The sequence below is a fragment of the Oryzias latipes genome, chromosome 2, assembly GCF_053564925.1.
Source record: "Oryzias latipes strain Hd-rR chromosome 2, Olatipes_Hd-rR_3.1".
Taxonomy (NCBI): domain Eukaryota; kingdom Metazoa; phylum Chordata; class Actinopteri; order Beloniformes; family Adrianichthyidae; genus Oryzias; species Oryzias latipes.
This window is the reverse complement of record NC_136238.1, coordinates 36,900,293-36,921,768: the sequence shown is the minus strand read 5'-3', so window position 1 is coordinate 36,921,768 and position 21,476 is coordinate 36,900,293. Positions and strand designations below refer to the sequence as shown.

The window sequence follows — 21,476 nt, the reverse complement described above, 5'->3', positions numbered from 1 at the left end:
TTTTTCTGCCCCAATTATCACAAAAATGCATGTGAGAGTTCGAAGGAACTTTACATCAATTCAGACCATGAGTTTCTCCTTTTATTAATTTTTGGATGCTGGTGTGCCGCAGGATTTCTGTCAAGGATAAAGTGTGCCGTGGCTCAAAAAGGTTGAAAAAACACTGACTTAGGTCGCTGTAAACTGTTGATCCAAACATGTCATGTTATTCCAGACCAAACAGCTCAGTCTGTGTTCATGTCAAAGTCCATCAGCTGTTCATGAAGAAGCAGATCCTCCAACACTCTGATGGTTTGGTGTTTGCAGAGGTCAACAGGTCACACAGAGAGTCCAGTCTGCAGCCTCCAGCTGTGGATCCATGAAGAGTGACCGGTCCAAAGGTCTTCCTCCAGTCTTCAGAACTGAACCAGGATCTTCAGACTCACAGTAAGAAGCAGTTCCTTGTGAACATAGATCTGTTGGTGAATCTTTTTTCACAGTTAAAATGGGATTAGATTGTTGGAGAGAAACCCAAACAGTAACTTTAGCTCCAAATCCCAAACAGTTTTTAAAAATGTCAGGTATGATGTCATCATTCTCTGATGGGTTGAAGTCCTTCAGGTGAGTGAACTGTTACGGGAAACCAAGGGGGTTAACCCAGATGCAGGAAGGACAAGGAGGCTGAAGGATCTTTGAAGGCTATTCAATGCCAAAGTGCTAAGACAAACAGTGAACATCCAAAAATGACTCTGCGACAAACACAGACAGGAACAGAAACCTTAAAAAGGAACCAAATCAAAGTATAATACGAAACAGCTGTGGGGGAAAAAGCGGACAGAGAAGGAAGGGCAACCTCCAGACGGAGTACAGCTGAGCAGCAGGGAGTAAATGTATCATAACCCCCTCCCCGAAGTCTGGCTACCAGACGGACCCCGACGGGGTTGATCCGGGTGGCGGCGATGGAAACGGGCTATCAGCCCGGGGTCGTAGATGTGGCGTTCTGGGACCCACTGCCGATCCGCAGGGCCGTAACCCTCCCAGTCCACCAAGTATTGGACGCCCCGTCCCACTCTCCTAGAGGTGAGAAGCTCCCGAATGGTGTAAATAGGTCCTCCGTCCACCATCCGAGGAGCAGGAGGAGGAGCTGGAGCAGGCTGTAGAGGAGAGACCTTAGCAGGCTTCAACTTGCTCACGTGGAACACCGGATGGATCTTCAGACAGGGAGGCAGCTCCAGTCTCACAGCCACAGGGTTGATGATTCGGGTGATGGAGAACGGGCCGATGTACTGGGGCTGCAGCTTCCTGGAACCACCCTTCAAGGGAACGTCGGTAGAAGACAACCACACCCTGTCTCCCACCTTGTACTCCGGGGCAGGGGTCCTCCGACGGTTAGCCACCACAGAGAGCCGTTCCTGGTTCCGCAGGAGTTCTTGTCGAAACCTGCTCCAGGTACGACGACACCTCCACACGAAAGCCGCCAGGCCTGAAGAGGAGGCCAAGTGTTCTTGGTGCGGAAACAAGGGAGGCTGGAATCCGTACGCGGCCTGGAAGGGTGAGTATCCTGTGGAGTTAACCAGGGAGTTGTGGGAGTACTCTACCCAAGGAAGTTGTGAAGACCAGGGGCCTCATTTATAAACGTTGCGTACGCACAAAAGAAGGCGTACGCCACTCTCTACGCAATAGTTGAGATTTATAAAAAGCAAACTTGACGGGAAAATGTGCGGTCCTTCACGCAAGCTCTGACCCAGGCGTACGCACAAAAACGGGTGAAATGAGAAACGGCGACACCGTCGGCAGATGGAAGAAACACGTGAAAGTGAAAATGACAATACTGCCTCTCATAAAGAACATGAAGACTTCACAAAGTAAGTCTTACAATTAACAGCCTACACGAACACCCGTTTGATCGATCAGCAGTGAAACAAACAAAATAAATCAAACGAAAATTACAACAGAAACTTAAATGAACACATATTTGCAAAAGGAAAAGTGAAATATGTTCTACAATATTGGCATGTTGTGCAATTCATCCTCATAAATAATATAGTTAACAGAACGAAATAATGTACAAAACTGATATTCTCGTCAATGTGTCCGTCTGGTGGAGCAGATATAGTCAAAGTCAGCTTTATTGTCAAATATGCTGCATCCATAAGACATACAGCACAGATGAATTTGCTTTCCTCTCACCCCACAGTGCAAGCAGCATATAAAATAATAAATAAACGACTTACGACTTAAAATACATTCTTTTAAAAACAATAAATCCTTGAAACACAAAAAGATAAAGCCAAAAAAAAAGCCAAAAAACACTGAAGGTAGGGGAGAGAGGAGCCGCTGCGTGTGCACGCACCGCCAGATGCGTGCGAATCAGACAGACGGACGGACGGACGTATTAATTGTCCACTGGGGAAAGTTGTTTTCACATTAAAACATTTCTTCTTAAGCTATGGAATTATGGTATTCATGCATATGCCTTTAGTTTGTTTTATTTTTGATAAAACAATGTATGGCGTATGTATCAACCATTCAGAAAGCAACAAGAAATTACATTTGCGCTGAACAATTTCCCATTTCCACGTCGATTATTACCGACATCTGTAGCTTGTCAGATGTAATTAAATGGAGGGAAATAAAATGCCCCATCACAATGCGTAATGACGCGCAATGGCTGATGTTGTGCTCTTAGAAAGATGTGGCAAATGAAAGAATTCGGAGTGAACGCATCTTAATCTTTAGACAGCAAGAAGACTTGCTGGCAAACGAGGACGAGTGTCTTATGAGCCGGTTCCGACTTCTTCGAGCCATCCCTTTGGACCTCTGCGGGCTTTTGGGGGGTGTCACCCGGTGCATCTGGCGCGTCGGTGTCTCCCTCCGCCTCAGTCACCACTCCCCTTAAAAGGGATTCCCCAATTATTGCCGCCAGTCTCTCAAGAGGGGTCAGCTCCGGTGTGTCCCCCCCCCCCCGTGGCAGACACACTCTGGCGATGCAGCGCCAGACGCTTTTTTGCCGCGACTTTGATGTCCGACCATTTCTTTTTTACTTCGGCCACGGTCTGAGGTTGTTAGGCTACAGCATTTTCACGTGCCTTTTTGGCATTAGTAATGCCCACACTGTATCCTCCAAACAACACTTTTCTCCTCTTTTCCACCTCGTCAACTATAACTTCTACTTCACGTTGAGTGAAGTTACGTCTTTTTGATTTCCTCTCGGTGTTTGCCATGGTTTAGCAACCAATGAATATTAATTTGTGGGCGTTTCACGGACTATTTATGGGCAACTATGGGCGTGTCATGAAGCCGCTAAAGCTGCGCTGCATTTAGAATTGGTTGTGATTTATAAAAGGAAAGATGCGTAGGATGTGCGTGCGCACGGTTTTATGAATCCGAATATTTCTGTGCGTACGCACGTCCTATGTTTCATCCGTACGCCACTTCTGACGCAAATCCTACGCAAAGTTTTATAAATGAGGCCCCAGGTCTTAGGATTCTTGCTGCACATAGCCCGCAGGGACGTCTCCAGATCCTGATTGTACCTCTCTACCTGGCCATTAGTCTGAGGATGGAATCCAGAACTCAGACTGACCTTGATCCCGATGAGGTTGCAGACCTCCTTCCAGAAAGCCGCAATGAATTCAGGGCCCCGATCCGAGACGATATTGAGAGGGAGTCCATGAAGGCGAAACAGATGCTGCAAGACCAATGCTGCTAGTTCCTTGGCCGAAGGGAGTTTCTGCAGGGGAATAGCATGGGCTAATTTGGAGAAACGGTCAAATGCAGTCTTCCACTCATCACCCTCTCTCACTCGAACCAGGTGATAAGCATTCCTGAGGTCCAACTTTGTAAAGATACGGGCCCCGCTTAACAGGTCAAAAGCGGAGTGCAGCAGTGGCAAGGGGTAAGTATTACGGATAGTAATAGAGTTTAAACCCCTGTAATCAATGCAAGGACGCAGGCCCCCATCTTTTTTTCCCACAAAAAAGAAACCTGCTCCAGCTGGAGAGGAGGACGGACGAATGAGCCCCGCCTGTAAGCTCTCCTGGAGGTACGAGTCCATAGCCTCTCGTTCAGGTGGCGACAGGGGGTAAATGTGACCCTTCAGTGGTTGAGTCCCCGACAGAAGGTCGATGGCACAGTCATAAGGGCGATGGGGAGGAAGAGATCTAGCACGTACGTTACAGAACACAAAGCCCAAATCATGATAAGCAGACAGAACCTTACAGAGATCTGGAGTTTTCTGGAGACTGTTGGACCTCAACAGCTTTACGAACTGAGGCAGAGGAAAGGCAATTCAGCAACAAAAGGGACTCCACGACAGAAACCGCCCCGAAGCCCAGTCGATGTGAGGTTTGTGTCTGCTCAACCCGGGAAACCCTAAAATAACAGGAGGTTTAAGGGACTCAACAACATAAAACAACATGTTCTCAGAGTGGTTTCCAGAGATAGACACAGAAATATTAACAGTACGAACAGAAACCTTTTGTATGAGGGACCCATTAATGGCATGAATGTCAAATGCTGGAGACAGAGGTTCGGTGGGGATTTGCAGTCTGTCCACTACCTCCTGGGAGATCAGATCCCCATCAGACCCCGAGTCAATAAGAGTGTCAAATTCCACCTGGGCTCCAGCATATGCCGCCAAGACCTTGGTAGAAGGATGGGAAGGAGAGGAAAAAGAAGAGTTGCGGCTCACAAGCTTCCTCACTGCTGGGGAGCCCTGGCGTTTCCCGGACAGTTGCGCACAACGTGTCCCGATCGTCCACAGTAAAGGAAAAGTCCCTCCCGCATGCGGCGCTGCCGTTCAGCCAGAGAGAGACAGCCAGCTCCTAGCTGCATGTGCTCCGGGGAGGAGTTGGGAAGAGGCGGAGAAACCTCCACGGGGCGCGGTGGGCGGTAACCTGGAAGGCTGCGTTGCTCGTTACCCCGTTCCCTCATTCTCTGGTTGATACGAACCGCCAGGTCGATAAGCTCCTCGAGGTCGTCCGAAAGTTCCCTCGCCGCCAGCTCGTCTTTGAGAGCGTCGGACAGACCCCGCAGGAAGACGTCGAGCAGTGCTTCATCTGGCCAGCGGGTGCCAGCAGCCAAGGTCCAGAACTCCACCGCGTAGTCCGAGACACAGCAGGATCCCTGCTGAAGGCGAAGGAGCTCAGACGCAGCAGCACGATGAGGCGTGGTGGGATCGAATACCGTGAGAAGCCGGGCGGAGAAGACTCGAAAGGAGCGGCACAGCTCCGATCCGCGCTCCCACTCCGCCAGTCCCCATCGTCGGCTCTTCCTGTTAGGTAGCTCAGAGCAAACGCCACCTTGCTCTGCTCAGAGGGGAAATAATCAGGATTAAAGTCAAACTGCAGCCGGCAGGAAGTGAGAAACGCCCGGCAGTCTGCAGCAGTCCCATCAAACGGTTCAGGGTGACCCAGTCTGGTCTGCCGAGGAGAAGGCGAGGGCGCACGTTCCAGGTGGGAGAGGCGTTCGTGCAGCTGCTGCATACCCGACATGAATCCTCGCATCTCCTGAGCCGTACCGGTGACGGAACCACCAACGGCGGAGGATCCAGGTAAGTCTAGTCGAGACGAATCTCCTGCTGGGTTGGACATGGTCGCAGCGTAATGTTACGGGAAACCAAGGGGGTTAACCCAGATGCAGGAAGGACAAGGAGGCTGAAGGATCTATGAAGGCTATTTAATGCCAAAGTGCTAAGACAAACAGTGAACATCCAAAAATGACGCTGTCACAAACACAGACAGGAACAGAAACCTTAAAAAGGAACCAAATCAAAGTATAATACGAAACAGCTGTGGTGGGAAAAGCGGACAGAGAAGGAAGGGCGACCTCCAGAGGGAGTACAGCTGAGCAGCAGGGAGTAAACGTATCATGAACAGAATTCACTCCAAATGAAACTGGTTCTCTGGGATTTTCTACATCATTCCAGAGCTTTTTGTCTCTTATCAACCAAAGCTCAAAGTCTGAAGGTCAATGAGGAATTTTCAGAGAAACTGGAAAGAGTTTCAAGCGTTTCTGACTAAACTGTTGGCTCCTCCCACTTTCTGTTCTTCTGCTTTATAATGGTTTCAAAGATCAGAGCAAGTCCAAGTGTCCTCTGGAGCTCAGGAACCCTCAGAGAAAGTTGGGGAAGAGAAGCAACGACTGAGAGTTCAGAATCCCAAACAGACAGCAGAGCTTTGATCTGAATCTGAAGAAGATCTGAGTCCATGAGAGCAGAGATGTTGGAGAAACTTTCAACAGAATGAATATTTTCATATTTTCTGATTTGAACAAATGTTTGGATCAGGAAAGACACAGTTTAGGCAAATATTTTATTAAAGTTTTTCATAAAGATAGTTTTATAATAAACCACAGATTAAATAAAATATAATGATGCATAATGGTTGGACTCCATTAAGATTTATTACAAATTGCTTCAGACACCCAAATAGGACAAACTTAGGAATGCAAGAAACCAGATTTATTTTATTCTTTTACGTAAAGGAGCACAGGGCCTGGAGAAATACAGCAAATGCACAGATATGGGATGAGGAGTGTGATCTGCAGGTAGAAGAGAGGGGCGGTGTTAAGTCCTTGGTACTGCAAATGGATGGAGGTGTGGCTCCAAACACAGAAGTCAGAAAAGAGAGAGATGCTATTTTCAGCGTGGGAGAACTAAAGAAATTAGGGTTCAGTCACTAGCAACCTTGATTTTGCAATCCAAATAATAAACTGCAAAAATTGCAGAGGTGCGGGGACTTAGGAGGCTTGGGGCAAAATGGTGTGGCAGGGAAACAGGAGCAGACCAGTAATGTGTGGGCAGACGAGGTAAGTGAGGCTCAGCCTCACATTGTGATCAAATTGAAAAATGTGAATTAAGTAAATATTTTCCCCTGATTTGTGTTAAAGATTCATTTTCGTTGACTTTACACATTTCCCACAGTTTGACGTTTAAAAATAAATAATTAAAGAAATCGCCATATTTGCACGATCATATACAGAGCAGAACCTCCGGGTGAGGCTCTTGAGCGCTTCGCCTCATGTCTGACTGCGGGACTTAGTTTAAACATTGACGTGCGCATTTGGAAGTTTTTCTGTAACAAAATTAAAAAGAAAAGTCAAACCCAGAAATGCTTTTTCATTTTAAAGGTGAAGCTGCATTTTCTTACTCAAAATTAAAAAGAAAAAGCAATCCACCAAAATGTTTTTTCATTTTCTTCTTTAATTGTGCTATCCTATGGGGTCAAGGTGACCAGTGATGTGCTCTCCTTACCATGACAAAGGTGGATAAAGGTGAATAGGATTTCATGCAATTCATGGACACCAGTGAAGATCACAAATCATTAAAGAAAAAGGTCCAGCGCACTGTCTTTAGTGGGTCTAGATGATCCAACTACCAATGTTAAAGTTCCTAGGATAGCACAAGGGATACCATTGCTTATTATGTGACATAATTTAAGCAAAAATGCAAACAGGGGAATGCATTTTGTTTGCACATTCACAAAGCAAAGACTGTGGCAAAATTCAATACCAGTCAGCATTTCCAGGGGACAGGCGGACAGAGGCCTGACAGAGTAAGGGGGTAAAACAATTTTTGATACCTCTGATGCTCGCCCAGCTTCCAGCTTGAGAAATATTCGCACCCGGGCGCCCCCATTTTCCCTGCTCACCTGTGTTTTACATTTTATTTGACTGAAATCCGGATCTGGTAACACTTTATATTAGGATTCCTTAACAAGCTTTGTTAACACATTAACAAGCATTATAAATGAATTTATGGGTGTTAGTAAGACATTATTAGTACAATAAGTCTATTAAGGTTTACTAAATTACTTAGTTGCATTTTTATTATTATTAATTATATAAGCATTATTATTAGGATGTTTTCAAGATGCTAATGATACATTTATTGGAATTATAGATGCCTAACAAATGTGTCAATGTTAATAAGCTTAATAACATTTATTAACAACCTTTGCTAACAAATTAAGAAGTATTATTATTGTTTGGGGTTCTAGTAATATATTTATTAGCATTATAGATGTCTCACCCAAGCCTAAGTGTTCATGAGCTTAATAAGTTTTATTAACTAATTTAACAAATTAATAGGCTTTATTAATGTCTAAGATGCTAGTAAGATGTTTATTAACATTAAAGATTTCTTGCAAATACCTGAAAGTGTTAATAAGATTTATTAACATCTAAAGTCAGACCATTGTCTTCAAAATCCATATTACTAAACTGCTTATAAGCTTAACAAATGTATTAACCAACTTTGTTGACAGTTTAATAATTGTTTTGCAGCACCTCAACTAAACTGAGGACGGCTTTACCACAAACAACCACAAAGCATAACGATTGTAAAAACAACTTTATAACATTAAAACAGACTAAACAAACAAAACTCTTTCTGTAAAAGAAATATAATAATTTAGTTCAGACAAATAAAAAAAATAAAAATAAAAAAACATTGGGACTGGTGATGGATGACTCTAGCATCATAGCTAATAAGGATAAAGTATTAGCAAACTATCCTGAGTGAAACATTCATTGCAAGTCCCATCACCAGGAGACAGTTCTCTGGATTCAATGCCAACTGTATTCAACCAGTCCACTGAAAAGTTGCACAGGCCCGTAATTTTTGAAGACCGTAGGCAATAAACCTACAGGAGCCATGCTAAAGCTAACATGCTACCGACCAACTAGTACAGAATCTATGGAGTTAATTCAGTCTCAATAATCAGAAATGCACACAACCTGTTTTACAAATACACACGCTCTGATTCACAAATGTCATTTTATGCAAACATGAAAAAATAAATTTGGAAATGCACACGTGTTTCACAAATGCACACCCTGTGTTTCACAAACACAGACATTGTGTTTCACACATGCACACTGAATGTTTTACAAATGCACAATAATTTTTTCTCACAAATGTGCACACTGTGTTTCACAAAAACATTTCAGAAATTCACAATAAATGTATCAGAAATGCACAGTAGGTGCTTCACAAACATGATTTTTAGGTACACATGTGATGTGAACTCACAGATCATACGAATTGCAGAATGTCATTCAAAAACCCGCTCTCATTTGTGAATCTCCCCACATATGTGAGAGATTTTTCTACCGTGAATATTGAGACTCCTTTGACAGAGCAGGTCAACTAATCTCACAATTGGCTAGTGAATCTGTCAATCACACTCATCAGCAAAGCAGGCGGGTTCGCTTTTAGCCAATCGAATGGCCCCTTACACTTTCTCCTGACTTTCAAACTGACGAGGGAGGGAGCTGTTCAGCACAGCAGTTGAAAGTACGCGGGCAGCAAACATGGCGAAGAGGTCCACCGAACGGGATCAGTCTCAGCCCGTAAGTAATGCATTTATTTGATCATTCCCTCGTTGTACATCTTGTAATGTTATTGAATAATAACTTGGATAAGCGTTCTGCTTATCCAAGTGACATGGGTGAATGAACACTTCAGTTGAGTCGTTTGCAGAGTACACCCACCGCAAATTAGCTTAGCTTAGCTAAGCCTGTGTGGTCATATTTTTTAAAATGGTTTTAAAGCGGGGGAGGACTTATGATGGTTTTGTCAAGTTTTATACTTGGCATACCAGCTCTTCACACAACACGAGTAACTACAACTAACCAGGGGCCTCGAAACCAGCCGGCTTTTGACTCAAGTTGTGTCTGCTGTGAAGCTGGTGGGACCGGCAATCTGTACCATGTTGAGTTCTTAACATGATTCCCGGAAGTAAGGGGAAAAAACATTTACAGCAGCAAAGAAAGTTTAATAAAAAGTATTGATTTGGAGACGGCAGTGTTGTTGCACACTGATGCTATGCTATGCTTACTAGCTAGTTAGCTGTTCCATGTGCTGCCTTTATGTAAACACGATCCGGGTTAAAGTTAGACACAGTATTTTCTCAACCCAGACTTTAAGACGGGGTGGATATGTGCAACAAAATAATTCATATGACATTCAGGAAAACGGCATTTTTCTAAATATGAAAAAAGACGTGTAGGGCTGAAACGATTCCTCGAGTTACTCGATTACAATAATTCCACGAGGCAAAAACTCTGCCTCGAAGCCTCGTTAAAATCCTATGACGCGCACTATACGCGCGGCGCAGGGGTTTGATTGTGTCACACAGACCGTTTATTCACATGAACATTTTGAATTTAGTTGGCACGATGGTGGAGAATAGATCTTTAAATTAACGGCAGAAAACGTGAGATGTCAAGGCAAAATAGAGCTGGCATACCACAACAGCACATCTTCCATGATTCAGCATCTGAAAAGAAGACATCCACTCTATGCTTTTTCACCAAGCATCGCTGAAACAAGGTAAATTAACGTAGTCTAAACCTATTGATGTTCGCTGATTTTAATCCCATACTGCATTTGTAGCGATGTCGTGATGCGGTTTGACTAGTTATGATGTTTAACTTTGACGTTTTAAAGTAGTAAACGTAACTATTACGTTCAATTCCAAGAGAGTATAGCCTAAAAAAAGAACCCCTTCACACACACACAAACACACGCACACACACAAACACGTACATTTTGATGTTTGTTTTGAGATTACAGCTTATTATTTATAATTGTTAATAATTGTTTTATTTACATATTTTTTTAAACATTTTATACATTGTGTACCTGTTTGGCTTGATATTTCATATTCATTTTTTGTTCTCTGGTTAACTAAACTAAATTTGCAGAAGGTGCAATCCTTTTTTTGTAATGTTTTGTATTAAGAAGACAAAAAACGAATTTATATATTCATATTAGTTTTACAATACATGTTATACATGTTACAGTAAGTTCACTTAACTGTACATTGTTCTATAATTGTTGGCAATGCCAACTTGGCACTTAACTTTTGGAGCCAACTTTTTGGACTTGGAAATAAATACCTCTGTTGAGAAATAAAAGCCAAATGCTTGTTCATTTTACAGCCACATCATTTTTGTTATGCATTATTTGTTTTGGTTGTTCAAAAACACACACAAATCGTTTTATCCGATTACTCGATTAATTCATTGAAAGATTAATCAATTACAAAAAGAATCGATAGCTGCAGCCCTACAGACGTGAATGAATGAAATGTCATAGAACTAACGTTAGAGCCCGAGTTGTGCTGAGAAGCCCTGTGAGATTGTGTCAGACAGCCACTAAAATCCCTTTACTTCCAAAGACGTAATGACAAGAATCCCAAACATTATAATGTTTTTAGGCTGTTTTGTAGTCGATAAGTAGTCACAGGAAGAATGGATCGATGTAAGAAATCAGCTGTTGCCTCAATTGTTTTCTCCAGATACATGTAACCCACTCCTGTAATTTTTTAACCTAGAAATTCTACTTATTGGCAACGTACATAGGAAAATTAACATAAAAAATGTTAAATTGATGTGTACCGTTTTGGCGATGCATTTGTAATTATGTGTTTGAGAAATTATGTTCATGTTATTGTCAGGGTGAGAGGAGATCATGGAGGAGAAAATGTGGGCATAGCCGAGTTAATGCATGTAGATGGAACTGACACAAACAGCTTCATTGCGGGAAAAGTGTACACAATCAATGATGAGTTGAACCTAGTTTTAGAAGCTTTAATATATACATAAAAGTAAATGATGTATTAAAACGAAATCTGACAATATAATATTTACTTTTGCTCTTTTCCAAATACAGGATTGAGCCCCCTCTGGTGTGATGTCTTCACGAGTGTTACTGGTTTATATTACAACATCCTGCACTCTCCTGAGGACCAAGACTTGCTCAATATCAGTAACATCAGGTATTCTGCTGCCACTATATTTTCGTACCACGCATCCAAGCCAGTTTGGATGTCTTTAGTGACGCGTGGCACAGCCATCCAATCAGGACGGACCAAAGCATGACACCAAATCAGCTGTGGCAGTTGGGCTTGACCCAGAACCCTGTTTCTGATCCCCGGGTAAATGCTTTATTTAATCTCACTGTACTGGACAACTGATTTGTGTGCAGTTCGACTAAAGTGTAAAGTATCAAAAACAGTATCATGAAATCACATCATGACTACAAGGAATTTTCATCAAAAATGAATGAAAAGTATTATTGTTGTGTGGTGCAAACTATTTCCCTAAATTGGTTGGTCTTTTAAATCAAGTAGGAAGAATAGCACATCTGCAAGTTCAAAATGCATCACAATGCATGGCATTATGAGCCATCAGCTGTACTAATCTCACTACTTAGTTAAGAGTCACTTATTTACAAATTAAAAACAGTTATTGAGATATGAGGTCTGCCTGCCAGCAACAATATAAGTAATTATTGGTCGGTCAGTGTGCCTACATAATCTAAATCATTAAAAAAACAGCACTGTTCATAAACAGTATCTTTTTTTTTGTCAGGGTATGCTGGTTCCAGAGATTGAATGGGAGGAGAGTGGATCCATGACTGAACCTCATCCTGGGATCAATGTTCCGGTATGGGACAGTCCCCTTTTGGGTCCACAAATGTTGGAACTGCAAGACGACATCAATCCATTGTGGAATTCAGAGCGTTTTGGAGTGGACCTATATCTTTACTGTCCAGTATGTTTATAACTTAATTTAGGCGACATAATTACATACAGAAGGAGAGAGACTGAGGGGAGGAAGACAAAGTTCAAATAAATACTGCTATATTGTTCAAGGGACTTCATTGTATGTAAGGATGTTAAGAAAATTAGTTCCAGTTTAAATTAAATTCAAATCCGTAGAGATCCCACATCTGCTTAAATTTTGATTTTTTAATCTGTCCATGTTTTCACTGAATTTTACTCTGCAATAAAGGGTGAATGTTTGCACTTTGTTGTTCTATGACCATATTTTGTTTTGTAGTATTTAACCAGTTATAAAACCCAGAGAGATGAGGATCTTTTTTGCAAGGGTGACCTGGCCAAGAGGTTAGCAGCAGAAATATGGTTACAATAAAAAAAAATCAATGACTTTAGAGTTATTACAAAATTAAAATTAAGGTCCAGCAAAGTGACTTCGGGCTGAGCAGGGGAGGCATATTGAGTATCTGTGATTGACAGTGAGATGAGCTTGAGGTAATGTAGTCCCACTATGTGGTACTGAGCAAAGAGATGCCAGTTTCTCCAAAGAACCTTCTGTGGAACCTGAAGATTTTTCTTCTCCACCTTCATATGATAAAGACCGAAGGGAACCGTGTCTGAGTGTTAAAATGACGCTAGCATCAAAGCTAAGAAGGATAACGTATTACAGCAAACAATACCGAGTGAAACATTCATTGTAAATCTCATAACCAGGACACATTTCTCTGGATTCAATGCCAACTGCATTCAACCACTGTTGCCTTGCTTTCAAGTCCACTGAAAAGTTGCGCAAGCCACTTATTTTTGACGACCGAAGGCAATAAACCGACAAGCCATGCTAAATCTAACACGCTAACGACCGACCGGTATAGAATCAAATATGGGCGGGGCTTTTGCCACCTGCACGAAAGCGTAGAGAAAGCGTAAGGGGCCATTTGATTGGCTAAAAGCGAACCCGCCTACTTTGCTGATGAGTGTGATTGACAGATTCACTAGCCAATGGTGACATTAGTTGACCTGCTCCGTCAGATGAGTCTCAATATTCACCGGAAAAAAATCTCTCACAAATATGGGCAGATTCACAAATGAGAGCGGGTTTTTGAATGACATTCTGCAATTCGTATGATCTGTGAGTTCACATCACATGTGTACCTAAAAATCATGTTTGTGAAGCACCTATTGTGCATTTCTAATACATTTATTGTGAATTTCTGAAATGTTTTTGTGAAACACAGTGTACACATTTGAAGATGAGCTGTCATTACTGTCCGTCTTCAGGCACATGCATCTGCTGTGTGTGCTTCCATACCTCAGGTTCAACGATTTTATGAATGAACGCCAAACTAAACCATTGATGAATGAACATAGTAGGCTGCTGCGCTCCAATCACGTCGCACATCCATTAGTGGATGGAGGGGGAGGAGTCTGACAGAGGCACCATGACACCTTTTATGTTTTGGAGGTTAAATGTGGCATTTGTTCAGCAGAACTGTCAAACTTAAAAGCAGCTCCTTAATGCTGGGGAATTATAGAGCCAGACATGGAAAAGATGAACTACAATGACAAATATTGTGTTTAGATTAATTGCATTAAGTCCATCAGCAGAGTTTACGTGGGTTGCCTGCAATGATGTTTTTGGTCCAGCAGGAGTCAGTACTAAGTGACACAGTATCGACACAGTATCAATTCTGTTTTAGCAATGTGCCGAAACGCTTCACAAGGCCTCACCTACCCATCACTACTGAGAACAGAGATGGCTGAGCAGGTTAGCTGGAAGCCAGGCTGAATGGTGAGCAGAAGGGATGGCCTGTTTGACACAGCGCTTCGGCGAGTGTTTCACCTTCATGAAGCAGAGTGGTTCAACACAATGTTTCGGGGCGGGTGTCAACATGCGCAGATCACGTGGTTGATGAGCTATGAAGCGCCAAATGCATTGTTTGGTCAAACCATGGTTCAGATGTCACTTTTGTTCGAACAGTTGGATGCGCTATTCTCTAGAAAATACGAAATTAATCCCGACCAGTTCTATCGTTTCCCCTGTATTGGAATCAGCGTCAGTTCATTGCACTTTACCATGGCTCCTGGTAAAAAAAAGTACTGTGGTTCAGGATCATTTCAACTCAATTTCTCCTAATAAAACAATACACTATGAACATTGCGGATAAAAAAGAAATATTTCAATAAATCTATAACGGCAAGTTAATATGATGTGAGCAGAAGTAGCTCAGTAATACAGTCTATGGGATTTGCAATCAGAGGTCCTGGGTTTAAGGCCAGCATTTTACCTTTTTTCTTTTTGCTTTGCATTTTTTTTCTTCATGTAATGTGTATTTTGCTGTCTCAAGCACTTCTCACAGAAAACTTCACATGTCGTTCTTTTTTTTTTTAAATCATTAACAACATTGTTTTGTTTTACGTTTTTTCATCATCATTTCCACATTGAAGTGTTACAAGGAGCTTAGTTTAGGCATTTGATATACGTCCAGTCCGCCACCAGATGCCGCTGTTCTGTGTAGTTTCAAAGCCCTGAATGGGTGGTTCGTTTTTCCGGCACAATTACATGAACCCCAAGGGAAGCTTCATGGGGCTTCTATTTACATCCCTAGTGAGCAAACAGGTAGACAAGCTGGCAGAGACAACAGAGCAGGTAAGCTGCCTAAATACTTGCAGTGCAATGATCAGAAAGGTGAAGGCAAAGGCAGAGATTTATAGGAGTAGGCACAGGTGAAGGAAATCAGACAATTAGCAGCAGCGGGGGAAACTGCTGCTATGACAATTTTAATTCAAGTTTTTCTCTGTATCTCATCAGCAAACCCAAACATTAAATTCTTCATTTTCTTCTGGTCTACATGAGAATCAATAATCCAGTTTTCTGTAACTCTGATTCTCTGTGAGTCAGAATGAATGTTAGAATCAGTGCTGTTCTGAAAACAACAGCATTCATGATGCATTTGTGATCTGAGATGATCCAAATCCAAAAGAACTCATCAAACACCATCATGAAAGAAACTCACATCTAACTAAACAAGTGTTTTTCTATCAGGATCCATCAGAGACTCAGAACTGGATCTGGATCTGAACCCAGCTGTGTTTCCTTCAGGAGTGACCGGTCAAAGCATGGTCTCATCGACTTTAAATCATCTTCTGGTTCAGAGAGGTGAGCTGCATGTAAACGTTCTTCCTCACAGACATTTCTATCTCCATGTGTGCAGCAGTGAGTGTTGGATCTTTTCCACAAACACAGAATAGATCTTGTAGATGCTTCTGAGTCTTTGCAGGACACCAGTGGGTCCAGTAGGATCTGATTGTTGCTGGTTGTCCACAGACTGGACCAGCAGAGCTCAGAGACTCCCAGTGGTCCGTCTGTCCAGCAGCATCAAACACAGCTGGACTCCATCTTTCTGGTCTGTACATGAACAACAACTACTTTCCCATCATTCTGTCCACAGTCGTCTCCATGCTGCACTTTGGACACCAGTGGACTGTCAGTGTGTCCAACATGGAGCTGATGTTTGGTCCATGACTTCACTCTGATTGGCTCATTCATCTGGAATTCTGTTGCAGCTGCTGGAGGACAACATTGTCACTTTTGTCAAAAAGGAGCTGAAGAAGATCCAGAAGCTTCTGAGTCACAGGGAGGATGAGGAGGAGCTGGAGGATGAGGATGAAGAGCAGAGGAGCAGCAGAGAGTCACTGATGAAGATCACAGTGAACTTCCTGAGGAGAATGAAGCAGGAGGAGCTGGCTGATGGACTGCAGAGCAGTAAGAGGATTTCTCTGAAGGTTTCAGCTGCTGAGAAATGACGATTTACTGATGTTTGAACACATGGAACCACAGGGATTCAAACCCTCGTCATTCAGGGCTGCAGAGAGTTGATTTACTGTTTGTTGTCTTCATTCAGGATCTGCTGCTGCAGTTTGTCGACATAAAGTCCAATCTGGTCTGAAGAAGAAGTTCCAGTGTGTGTTTGAGGGGATGGCTAAAGCAGGAAGCCCAACCCTTCTGAATGAGATCTACACAGAGCTCTTCATCACAGAGGGAGGAAGAGGAGAGCTGAATGAAGAACATGAGGTCAGACAGATTGAAGCAGCATCCAGGAAAGCAGACAGAGCAGAAACAAGCATCAGACAAGAAGAGCTCTTCCAACTCCCAGCTGGAAGACCAGAACCAATCAGAACCGTGATGACTAAGGGAGTGGCTGGCATCGGGAAAACAGTCTTAACACAGAAGTTCACTCTGGACTGGGCTGAAGGCAAAGCCCACCAGAACCTCCACTTCACATTTCCATTCACTTTCAGACAGCTGAATGTGCTGAAAGAGGAGAAGTTCAGCTTGGCGGAACTTGTTCATCACTTCTTCCCTGAAACCAAACAAGCAGGAATCTGCAGCTTTGAAGACTTCCAGCTCCTCTTCATCTTCGATGGTCTGGATGAGTGTCGACTTCCTCTGGACTTCCACAAGACTCGGATCCTGAAGGACCCTAGAAAGTCCACCTCAGTGGCTGATCTGCTGACAAACCTCATCAGGGGGAACCTGCTTCCCTCTGCTCGCCTCTGGATAACCACACGACCTGCAGCAGCCAATCAGATCCCTGCTGAGTGTGTTGACATGGTGACGGAGGTCAGAGGGTTCAATGATCCCCAGAAGGAGGAGTATTTCAGGAAAAGATTCAGAGATGGGGACCAGGCCAGAAGGATCATCTCCCACATCAAGAGATCCCGAAGCCTCCACATCATGTGCCACATCCCAGTCTTCTGCTGGATCACTGCTACAGTTCTGGAGGATCTGCTGAAGAGCAGAAATGGACGAGAGCTGCCCAAGAGCCTGACTGAGATGTACATCCATTTCCTGGTGGTTCAGGCCAAAGTCAAGAAGGTCAAGTATGATGGAGGAGCTGAGACGGATCCTCACTGGAGTCCAGAGAGCAGGAAGATGATGGAGTCTCTGGGAAAACTGGCTTTTGAGCAGCTGCAGAAAGGAAACCTGATCTTCTATGAATCCGACCTGACAGAGTGTGGCATCGATATCAGAGCCGCCTCAGAGTACTCAGGAGTGTTCACACAGGTCTTTAGAGAGGAGAGAGGCCTGTACCAGGACAAGGTCTTCTGCTTCATCCATCTGAGTGTTCAGGAGTTTCTGGCTGCTCTTCATGTCCACCTGACCTTCATCACCTCTGGACTAAACCTCATGGAAGAAAAACGGAAAACAAAATCCTTAAAGATTCTCAAACAGACACAAAGCAGTCCAGTCCAGTTCTACCAGAGTGCTGTGAAGAAGGCCTTACAGAGTCCAAACGGACACCTGGACTTGTTCCTCCGCTTCCTCCTGGGTCATGCAGTGCAGACCAATCAGAATCTTTTACGAGGTCTGCTGACTCAGACAGGAAGTATCTCACAGACCAATCAGGAAACAGTCCAGTTCATCAAGAAGAAGATAAGTGAGAATCTGTCTGCAGAGAAAAGCATCAACCTGTTCCACTGTCTGAATGAGCTGAATGATGGTTCTCTAGTGGAGGAGATCCAACAGTCCCTGCGGTCAGGACGTCTCTCCACAGAGAAACTGTCTCCTGCTCAGTGGTCTGCTCTGGTCTTCATCTTACTGTCATCAGAAGAAGATCTGGAAGAGTTTAACCTGAAGAAATACTCTGCTTCAGAGGAGGCTCTTCTGAGGATGCTGCCTGTGATTGAAGCTTCCAACAAAGCTCTGTAAGAACTCTCAGGAAAATTACCTTCAGTGAACAAATGAATCTGAGTGGAAACATGAAGGTTTCAGTAACTGCTGTCGGTCTTTGTTTTCTTCAGGTTGTATAACTGTAATCTATCAGAGAAAAGCTGTGCAGCTTTGTCCCCAATTCTTAGCTCTCAGTCCTGCAGACTCAGAGTTCTGGACCTGAGTAACAACAACCTGCAGGATTCAGGAGTGAAGCTACTGTCTGCTGGACTGGAGAGTCCAGACTGTAAACTGGAGACTCTCAGGTCAGGTTTCATTCAATTTTTGATTTTCTGCAACAAGTGTTATCAGTTTTTCTCTGTTTCAGGAGAAAGTGTTAATAGACGTCAGTGCAGATAAAACAGCAGAGGACTGTTGCATAGAAGTAAAAAGAAAAGAACATTCTGCTTGAGTTAAAAATCCTGAAATCTCCTTATCTGATGGTTACAAATGTTATCCTGTATTATTTTATTTTTTTGCACCAGACTAAACAGGAGAACCTACATCCACCCAGGTGTTGAGATCTGGGAGAAGTTCATGTTCTGTGTTCTTTCAAAGAAAACATGAATCAATTCAAGAACTGCAGATTTCAATGGACAGTTACAGAGATTTCTGACCCACAGAGCAGCAGCTCCTTATGAAGAGATATGAGGAGGTCAAACTCCAGCAGATTGACAGGCGTTTCCCACAGACCTGGTTTGGTGATTATTCAGAACCGAGCTTGGATCAGAACCAGGTCTTTCATTTCACATAGTCTCTAGGTTCTCAGTCCTGGTGCTTAAACAGATACTAAATCTATTTGTGATTAGAGTGAAGAACCTCTGGATGTAGTTTATGTTCAAGGCTTGGGGCAGAGCTACCTGGCAAAAGGAAGATGGTGCCATAAGCAAACCCAGAAACTGAAGAAGATCCTTCAAGGTTTCTGTGATTAGAAATGGACTTTGGGAGCAGCAGAGACAGTGGACCTCGCTTAATTTGATCCTATGGTATCGGCCGGGACACTTCATATTCATTTATGTTACAGCACATCAACAATAAAATGAATAGTAACAGAATTGTATATGTTCAAACTCAAACAGGTTTCTTAAAAGCTCCAGAGCTGAACAATCTTAAACCCTTAAACTAACAGCACAACCAGCTGAAGCCCTTTGACTACCAGCAGAACCATCAGCAGCTCCTCTTCAGGGCCACATTCAGACATTTTTGGCCCCGTGGATCCTCATGTTTTTCAAGGCCATTTACAGTTTAGAGATGTCAAGAAATGCTTTCAGAGGAGAACTAAAGACTTTTTGAGCTGTTTTTCTGCAATGTGATCATTTGAAAATGTATTTTACAATGTAAGATTCAAGATGAAAAAATACAATTTAATCTGACATTTTTTAATCAAAGCTTTAAATCAAAGAAACATCTATTGGATTGTAAATATTTAGTCATGAATAATTCCTGATGATCAATTACATTTCAATTCCTCATCTGTTTTAACTTCATTTCAAGTCATTTCTAATCTATTGCATTTTCATTCATGATCATGTTTTTGGGTTCAAATCCAAAAGAAATGAGCAAACAGTGAAAATGTCATCTGTCAGTCTGTCATCAGGGCGGGTCCCACCTGACAGAATGGACCAAGTTCGTGGACCTCCAGCTGCATTACTGCTCCTGAACACACTTTTCTGTCTGATTGCAGGTTGGAGGACTGCAGTTTGTCGAAGAGCAGCTGTAAAGTTCTGGTCTCAGCTCTGAAGAAAAACCCGTCTAATCTGACAGAACTGGACCTGAGCAGGAACAAGAACCTGCAGGATTCAGGAATTCTTCATCTGTGTGGTTTTCTGGAGAGTCCAGACTGCAGACTGCAGACTCTGAGGTCAGACTCCATGTTTCAGTTGTGTTCAGATCAATATGATGACAAAGTTGTGTTGACCCACAGTGAGCAGAAATGTCCAGATTCTGATCTGCAGCAGCATCTTCCTGCAGCTGCTTGTTCTCTTCAAAGATCTGCAGAAGAACTTCTTATTTTCTTCTTGCAGCTGCTTGTTCCAAAGCTGTCTGCTGACATATGTGCTCCACAAAGTTCCGCTTGCAGCCATCAGCTCTTCTTTGTGTCTTTGCTCCAACAGACTCCTTTAAAGCGCGTGCATAAGAAGCAGCCGTGCACGCTCACATGCACTCTGAGTCCTGCTGTGTTTCAGCAGATACAGCTGAGAGTCCAGCGGCTGATGTTTGTGAGCAGACAGTGACAGAGTCATGCTGCAGCTGGATGCTGCTCTGACAGACACATCCTCCACAAACATCCTCACCTTTTCATCCACAAACATCATCACATCATCCATCAAAGCTCCCAGCAGCTTCTGACTCTTCATTCAGAGCTGAAGTCATGGATCAGGGATCAATGTCCAACATTTGCTGCTGACTCTTCCTCACCACTTCCTTCTTCTCTCTGCTTTGATCTGTTGGAGCTGAAAGTCTCTGCTTGAAGGGCTGCAGCAGAGAAGGACTGGAAGATCATCTCCTGAAAACTGGGATGAAGACTTTCCAGCATCATGCTGCTGAAATTCTCCCATGATTCAGTGCTGTTTGGAGAAGAGCTGAGCAGAAAGAGGAAGTGGACTTTTTCTGCTGTTGCTGCAGAAACATCAGTTGGTTTGGATGCAGCCACAGGCTGATGTTTGACTTTCACACATCTGGACTTCTTTCCTGAAGCAGCTGCATGTTGTCCTGAATGTTCCTGAATGTTCTTCTTCTCTGCTTCTGCTGGACTCTTCTGATCTGCTGCTGTTGCTTCACATCTTTGGACTTTTTCTAAACTTTCTGATTTTTTTTCAGCTCTGAACTCTTTAGAAGAAGTGAAGGATGAAAAACATGAACTTTGTCTTTAAACTCAACTCTTTGTTCTGGATTCAGGTTAATTAAGTGCAGTTTGTCAAAGACCAGCTGTGCTGCTCTGGTCTCAGCTCTGGAGAAAAACCCGTCCCACCTGACAAAACTGGACCTGAAGAACAACAACCTTCAGTTTTCAGATGTTCAGCAGCTCCAGGATCTGGTGGAGAGTCCAAACTCCAAACTGCAGACTCTGAGGTCAGTAGAGGGTTGGAGTCAGTCCAGCTGCTTCCAGATGTTGCCCTAAAGTTAGTCTGAGAGCAAAGATGCAAAGTTTCCTGTGAAGCTGCAGCTTCTCAGTGAAGCTCTGAGGAGACTGATGACAGGCTTCAGGACAACAGTCA

The 21,476-nt window shown here is 43.2% G+C and overlaps 1 protein-coding gene and 1 long non-coding RNA gene across 4 annotated transcripts in view; both read left to right on the top strand.

Annotated features, from left to right (window-relative positions):
- Positions 1-21,476, top strand: part of LOC144986516 (NACHT, LRR and PYD domains-containing protein 3-like) — a 54,118-nt gene that overhangs the window by 26,752 nt on the left and 5,890 nt on the right. The window contains exons 13-20 of one of the 3 annotated variants that reach the window (XM_078933963.1): positions 307-426; positions 15,592-15,705; positions 15,874-15,952; positions 16,113-16,311; positions 16,451-18,254; positions 18,351-18,524; positions 19,943-20,119; positions 21,157-21,330. In XM_078933963.1, the coding sequence (XP_078790089.1) occupies positions 307-426; positions 15,592-15,705; positions 15,874-15,952; positions 16,113-16,311; positions 16,451-18,254; positions 18,351-18,524; positions 19,943-20,119; positions 21,157-21,330 (2,841 nt within the window). Of the gene's footprint in view, positions 1-306; positions 427-15,591; positions 15,706-15,873; positions 15,953-16,112; positions 16,312-16,450; positions 18,259-18,350; positions 18,525-19,942; positions 21,137-21,156; positions 21,331-21,476 lie in introns of those variants that run through there. The other 2 variants (XM_078933962.1, XM_078933964.1) reach the window with 2 other exon arrangements.
- On the top strand, positions 9,037-12,797 carry LOC144988600 (uncharacterized). Its single transcript, XR_013652526.1, has 2 exons — positions 9,037-11,924; positions 12,361-12,797. It is a non-coding gene; the product is annotated as an uncharacterized LOC144988600 (long non-coding RNA).